Genomic DNA, 7537 nt, shown 5'->3' with positions numbered 1-7537 from the left:
CTGCAGCATATGGCAATGAGTCAAAAATGTTCAGCTTTACTTGTTTATAGGATATTTCAATTGCCCCTCATTACCACTGACCTTTTGCTAACACAGAGCATTGACCTGAGCTAGGGTTGAATAATCCCTTGCCACACAAAACTGCTGCTGCAAAAGCCAAAGAATATTTGAGATACCTGATATAACAAAAAGATAACCAATGGCACATGTATTCTTTCCAGGCATGGTTTATTGAAAACACACCAAATTGTTATCCTACATACCTGGTTTCTAACAAGCATTCTACTTGTCTGCATTATGGAAAGATCCTATCATAATAATAATAATACATTCTGTCATGGTAACATTTGTTCTATGAAAAGCATAATCCACCTTTTTTTTCCTCTCCATACTTGTAAAATCAAACCATTCTAAGTGTTTCAGTTTATAGTACAGTGTAAATACAATGCAAAATCCCACCAGTCTAAACTACAGAGAGAATGTTGAGCAGTATTACAGAAAACACATTGTTGATTTTTTTTTAAGTTCTCCTACCATGAAAATTTTAAGGCACATGAAGTTACAAACACATTAGCTACTAATTACCAGTAAGCTTCTTAGTCTAGTTATTTTGTTTTTTCTGAACAGTAAGAACCAGATTGGCAGGCCTTGTAGTATCTGCACGATTTTCCTCCTCGCCTTGGACTTCAGATCATCCTACCCTGATGTCAAGACAGAAAACAAAGGCTCATAGTATCTTCCCCTTAAATGCACTAGTTACTGTACCAGTAAATCAGAGAATTTCTCTGTCAAAGATAAGTTAACACCAGATTTTAGGGGCATCATAACAAAGAAATTTTGCAAGAAACTATGTCTCTATATAAACACCTTCAAAAACTCCACCCCAACAGCACAAACCTGCTGGCTGAAGGTATTGGCACACTGTAGGTTTCACTGAGCCAGCAGTCGCTCAGCAGATGAAGCTATAACCACACTAATGTGCCCATTTGGCTTCTGAAGCTTTGCTTACTTGAGGGTTTGACATGTGCATCTCTCTCACAGGTAGCTGAGCCTATGCTCAACCTTAAGGCAGGTAACAGAAGGTAACTCACCACCTTCAGTCTCATGGAACTGCTCTAGGAGTGAAAACTGCTTTGCCGAGCACAAGGCTTTCCTGCTGGAAAGCATTACTGAGACTGCTCCTCAGAGCTGGCACAAACTTATGACACTGCTGTAACAGACATGCCACCCCTGGCTTTCTTCATGTGTCAGTGACAGCAACTCAGTTCCCAGGTCAGTCCCTTTTGGGACATCTTGGCAACAGAGAGCAGATTTGCTTCCCTGGTAGAAGTGCATTCAGAACCGGAAGGTCTGAGCATGTGAGAGGAGATCTGGGATAGGCAGCAGTTAACGCCAGAAGACACTGAAGATCGGGACCTATGGCTGCCCAAGCTGTTCCCTAGGGAGCATTTCAAGTTGACAACACATCATGAGTTGCATTTATGGCTATACTGCTACTTACGTCCACAACAGAACCAAAATGTCCTAAAACCTTGCCTTTTTGCTCTCCTCCTCGGATTCTGCAGACACAGTGACTGACCTGGGAAGCCATAAAGCACAACTGCTCACACACTCAACAGCTAAACTTGATGCTTCTCCAGGGTAGTTGGCACAAATGTTTTTTTCAACTTGCACAGCTCAGTGAAAATGCTTGAGAGATGTGCAAACCACCTTCCTGGGAAGAAAGTTCTGCAGTAATCACATGCTGTCAGAAGTCTCCCTCTCCCATGTTATCTCTGCCCTGACTGGGCCGTCAAATTTCCTTCTCCTCTTTAGGAGGAGTCTTGCAACACCATCACTTCCTTCCACAACCATCCCTCCCACTATAATTTCCGCAGGTAGAAATCTCTTCTACCCCAGCCCCTTGCAGGCAGATTCCCTCCGCTTTCACAGTAGAGCCAACAGGAAAAGAGGAGGTCACATACCTGAGCCCTAAAAAGCACTGCCTGCCCTTTAGCAGGAGACTCCAGACCCTACTGCAGCATTAGTCACACACACTGCCACTTTCCCTTCTTTACATACAGTCCCTGCTGCCAAAATACAACAATTACGGCTTCATCCACCCACATCCCAGAGCAGCTCAAACAGCTAGTCACACTTGTGCCAACAAGGGGACAGGTGAGGACAGGGGTGGGCACACATTCCACCAGTGAGCTTCTGTCCATAAACAAAAAGGACATTAAATTACCAGACCTGGTTCAAGGTACCCTGCTTTGGACCTCAGCAGGTGGGTTGATAATACAAGGTGATAGTCTCACATCCAAGTCATCCCCCAATCCATTTTGTTTCCTCACCATCCAAGCAACAGTTTGTTGCAAAGAAAAAACCCCACAGTAATGTTGAGGATGGGTTATTGCTACATACTTGGGAATTAGTTGTCAATGTACGGCATGGGAAAGGTGGGGGTTTGATGTGTGATTCCCAGGGGAAGCCTTGGCCCATCAACTTGGTATCCAACTTCTTGACATTGCATCCTCTGATGTTCTGCAGCAATAAACCATGTTGTCAGCTCACAACTCTGCTGGCTGCTGTAACATCCCCAGGAAAACAACAGTCTGCTACGATGACCTGGGCAGCCAGTGCCATCTAACCTGACAAGGATGGTTCATGGTGCAGTGTAAATACCAAAAAGACTTTTGGGAGAAGTGAGATGGGGTCTGAATCTGCTTCTCAAATATCCTTAGTGGTCTTAGCCCACTAATGACTGAGATCATAGTAGACTCCAGCCCAGACTCTGAGTGTCCCTGTAGTGTCCCACTAAGAGCCATGGAATAACTAGGATTGGAAGTCATGACCATAATCGGCCCCAGTCTCTTCATTTGCCCCTACCTGTGGTTTTCTCTGTTAACTTCTTGCTGGCTTTGAAATATCTGCACAATAACTAAACCACAAAGTCTTAGCAGAGACGCCTTTCAACAGTCAGGTCTTTATTTTAAGTGAACTTTTGCTCAGACTCCTTTGGTAAATATATGGTTTGAAGTAGATCAGGGACAGACTGACAGCACGGCCCTTCTCTTAACACTGTTCTAATCAGCTACAAAGCAGGTTCCATTGCTAATTACTGAACGTTTTTAAAAAAATCCTTTCATATACAAAAAGAATACACCAAGTACATAACCAAAAGTGATATAAAACTCTTCTGTGTAGCTTGGTTAAAAGGGTCTCCGCGTATTGGCAGAACAAGTATGAAAAGAGCACCATTGATATAATATACAGTCAGACGATGTACCTGGTTTCATTGCCACACTTTTTGTCTACACAGAGAGACGTTGCCCCGACACAGATAGTCACAGGTGCCTCTCTTTGCTTCCCTTGATCCGCTGAGCATCTTTGGCCCAATAGGACTCTCATGCAGGTGAAAAAACAAATCTTTGCTATGTTGATTTGCTCCAAGCAACTTCACCTTCCCCAGGATCCAGAAGTGACACTGCAACGTATGTGGAAGATGAGGGTCAAAAAGGGAGGGTGCGAAGCAGCACACGTATCATCCAAATCACTGACAGCTTCTGGCATCAGTCTTTTTCCCTGAATCAACAAATGCTTCCCTCTCCTGCAAACTACTTTACATGGTTTTGTTAACCTATTCTCTGCACAACAATATATATATATATAGATATATAGACTTTTTTATTTATATATATGTATTCATGTCAAATTTTTAATATACTCAAGAAGATACAAAGCTCTTGGTACTTGCTTTTTTTTTTAAGTTTTAATTTTTTTTTTATAAAAAATGTAATGGTTACTATAACAGTAATATTTTGGGGGCAGTGAGATTGTTGGATACTTCCCCTTTTTAGTTACAAAAGGAAAGGCAGGCACAGAAAACTGCAAATGATGTTTGCTAGACTCAAAAATGTGCTTTCCAGTCACACCGTTTTAGGAGCTTGTTTAAAACTAAATGTGGCAATCAAAGAACAGTGGCAACCAAGTAAAATCAGCAAAAGTCCTCTCATGCTGCTACTGAGACATTTGCTTCCTATTCTCATCTGCTGCCCTCTCTTGACCAATGCCTGGAGAAAATCAGTGATCTGAAGTCATTTAGTTCCTGGCATTTCCAGATACCACATTTGCAGAGCATGTTCTCTTGAGGTAAACATTCCCCTACAGAAGGGGGGCCTTGGCATCCTGGAGGAGAGCCGCTGCACATGGGTGATTTTCATGCCAAATGAAATATTCCATCTCAAAACAAAAGCAAAGGAACACAGAAACCATGACAATGATTTTAAAATGCCAAACCAGTTCCCTTTGTGGCATTTTTCATAAGAATCTATAGCCCAAAGCAAACATGGATTCAACACTGAAAAATTTACCATCAAATATAAGTGACAGACCCATCTCAAATTTTATAGCGTGTTCAAAATAAGACATCCTACAAAAAAGCTCCTATTTCCTTCAATGTCTTAACAGCTATGGCAAAAGTAGCTAATCATCATCAATGCAATGATACATTTAACATGAAAAAGCTCCTTACTGCAATCTTGAGAACACGAAAATAAAAAGCCAGCCAACTCCATTTCTCAGCACAGATTTCTGAACCAGGGACACTGAAACCTTCCATAAACTGCTTTTCAATATGTGGAAATAAAACCAGAGACGTTACAGAATTCAAAAGGCAGAAGTATTGTACACCAGATTATAATGATAATATAGCACTGTGATTGATATAGCTTACTCTAAAAGCAGATTATACAGCTTGCATCAATTTTTTCATCCACTCTCCAGTTCATTTAACTAGTGTTTAATAGTTTTTGTTCTGCATTTTCTCCCTTCATTGAAATCCAATAAACCCACTCAACATTCCTGCACTTTGTGTGGGAATAATAAAGAAAACCTAAACATTTTTCAGAAAGCTTTCAAAAATATTAAGAGTCACAGTTCAAAAGAAATCCCCCAAAACAAAAACCAAAACAATGAGCCCCAAACCAGAAAAGTGCTATTCTCCTCATGGCTACACCTACGATATCATTTCAAATATCCCGCAGTTCCTCTCTTGCTGTGAAGCTGCCGCATGACCTGCACTTCTCCAGCTTGGCACCATCCACACGTAAGAGTCACCTAAGAACGCAGCCAGCTACATGGAAGCTTGGATTCTCTTGCTTTTCTTCTTGCAGGAGTGGAGGGAGGGCGGGGGAGGCGGTGGCTGTTTCTGGTGGGAATGTCAGGGAGTTAAGCAGCAGAGTGTCTCGCTGTAAGGCATCGTGCTCCGCTCGGCGATGGCACTCGGGTGGGTTCGCTCCCCACGCCCTCCTGGAACCTGCAGCCCTCCCAGTCTGAATGGCAGTGGTGACTGATGAGATCCTCTGTGTCGATTCAATGTTTGTTTCTCCCCCTCAATTAAAAAAAATGTGGTTGGACTTTAGCCCTGCAAAATAAAGTCAAATCTGATTAATACCAGTCAGTAACATGGCCTTGGTGATCTCCATTACCTCGTGGTAGGACAGTGACTGGAAGTGCCAACCTATGCCAACACATGGGTTCCTTGAAGGGTATGTCTGGGAGAAAATAAGCATAGACTTACTTTTTCAAAGGTAGGACCCCACCTGTAGGGCTTCTCTGCTCGGAGCAGAGTGCAGGAGGTGAACAGGCACCACATGCACATAGATGCCAGCCCTGTGCCTGAGCCACCACAGCCGATCACGCAGCGCTGAGCGGCCATGGGAGACCAGTGGTGCCAGGACCTGCTCCGTGACAGCACCTCACAATGCTGAAAGGCTCCTCTGGGCAGGTGCTTCCAACCCAGAAACAATCTGCCAACACCTGGCATTTCTACTAGACTGAAAGGAAGGAGGGGGAAAAAATATCCAACACCACCACCCAAAAACATCCAGGAGTTTTCTCTCCCACTATGCAAGGGATTTCCGTGTAGAATTATGGGGGTGGACGATGGTTCACAGTTTGGAATTTGGGCCTTTAAAGTGTGTTGCCCACTCTGATGGGAAAGTTGCTCAGTGCCTTCATGACAGTCACTAAAATTTTCCTTAACCATAGCCAGGGGCACAACACCTGCTGTTCCAAACATAGCATCCTCTGACGGGAGTGCCAGAAGGTATCACTGGGGTAACTCGAGCAAGACAGCAGGACACAGATGAGCAGTGGCAGGAGCAAAGAAAGGCCAGTGACATTACCGAGGAGCTTGGCACGTGGCAAAGGCAGACAACTAGAACGCAACAAAAAGGCACCTTTCTTTAGTGATACACGAAAAAAAAAAAGAAAATGAGAAGTGGGAGCTGTGGGTCACTGTTTATTGTGTAACCAATATCATCTCTCCTTGCAAAGTAACTTGTGTACAGTCAGCAGCTTTCCTGCTGTAATTCGTGGGAACCTCAGGGGACATCCAAAAATAGTCAAGGATATGTTTTTTCTTAAGTCTCAGGCTAATCCTTATAATGAGCATAGAGGGAGAAAAATGGTTCGAAGCAGGAACACACTACTCAAATTCATTCCCATGGCCTAACAGCAGAAATATTTCACATTTCAGCTGACAAGCAATCATTCAGAATATTAACTTTCTGCCTGGTTATTTGACAGGTTATTTTTTAATCAAACAGTGGTGTTTGATTGTATTTCATTAAAGATACACTGAATAATATAAACACCACCTTTTTTTTTCCAAATGCATTTTCATATATCTGTAAGTTAGCAGTTAGATTTGAAGAGATTCCACAGCTATACAGATCATGCACAAGAGAAAGTTATTCACTAGCCCCAATTACCATTAAAAGGACCTACCATGCATGCAAATTAGACCCAGGAGTCAACAGGCTGGGGTTTAATGTCACGGGCATCCACCAGATTCACCGAAGCCCTGTTACTCCTGTTAATGTTTTTCCTATTTGTGTCATTCTGCAGCACAGGGTGAGGAGTTAAAGCAAAACAGAGCGGATTAATCAAACAAAACCACCAAACAAGTCAGCTTAAAGTAGCACAAGGGAAAATTAGTGGTAGAGAAAGAAACAAGATCAGCAAAGGCACAATACTGACAAAAGCATCTGCAACAGCCAAAATGCCACACTCCCCTGGATTCCCACCCTCCCCTGAGCTTTCATATGGCTCACAAGCCACAACTCCCACAGCCACATTTGTGTTTGGCAGCACAGGGAGGAAGAGCAGCAGCTGCTCAGCTCTGCCCCAGGTCAGGGCAGGGCTGTGCACACCTTTGTTGTGTAGAACAGCCTGGATTCAGGCTACCCCCAGGTATTCAGAACCAAGAGGCAGCACAGGCTGTGGGTCACACACTGTTGAGGTGAAATGGTTTTTCTCTCTCTCTCATAAAAGCAAAACAGCCACTTGCTGAACTCTGGTTGTGCTTCACTTCAGTAATACACTGGAGTTAGGGCTGCTTGATGTGATTCTGAGGGTTGTATTGGACCACTTCAATGTATTTTCAGTGGCAAAAGTAACAAGTACTTGTTAATTTTCCTACGTTAGCCTATTTTCCTCAGAAAGACATTTTCTGCCAAGCTCCTATTGATCAATATTCTTATATAACTTACTG

The 7537-nt window shown here is 43.1% G+C and overlaps 1 protein-coding gene across 1 annotated transcript in view; it reads right to left on the bottom strand.

The window, feature by feature from the left end:
- Window positions 1–209: 209 nt before the first annotated feature.
- ARVCF (armadillo repeat gene deleted in velocardiofacial syndrome) overlaps window positions 210–7537 on the bottom strand; it is a 259690-nt gene continuing 252362 nt past the window's right edge. Inside the window, exons 20-21 of the mRNA XM_017734735.1 lie at window positions 6772–6885; window positions 210–5404 (exon numbers count right to left, since the gene is read on the bottom strand). Of these exons, the coding sequence (XP_017590224.1) occupies window positions 6784–6885 (102 nt within the window). The 3' untranslated portion in view covers window positions 210–5404; window positions 6772–6783. The remainder of the gene's footprint in view (window positions 5405–6771; window positions 6886–7537) is intronic.

This window comes from Corvus brachyrhynchos, unplaced genomic scaffold (genome assembly GCF_000691975.1).
Source record: "Corvus brachyrhynchos isolate BGI_N302 unplaced genomic scaffold, ASM69197v1 scaffold114, whole genome shotgun sequence".
NCBI lineage: Eukaryota > Metazoa > Chordata > Aves > Passeriformes > Corvidae > Corvus > Corvus brachyrhynchos.
This window is presented reverse-complemented; position numbering and strand designations above follow the sequence as displayed.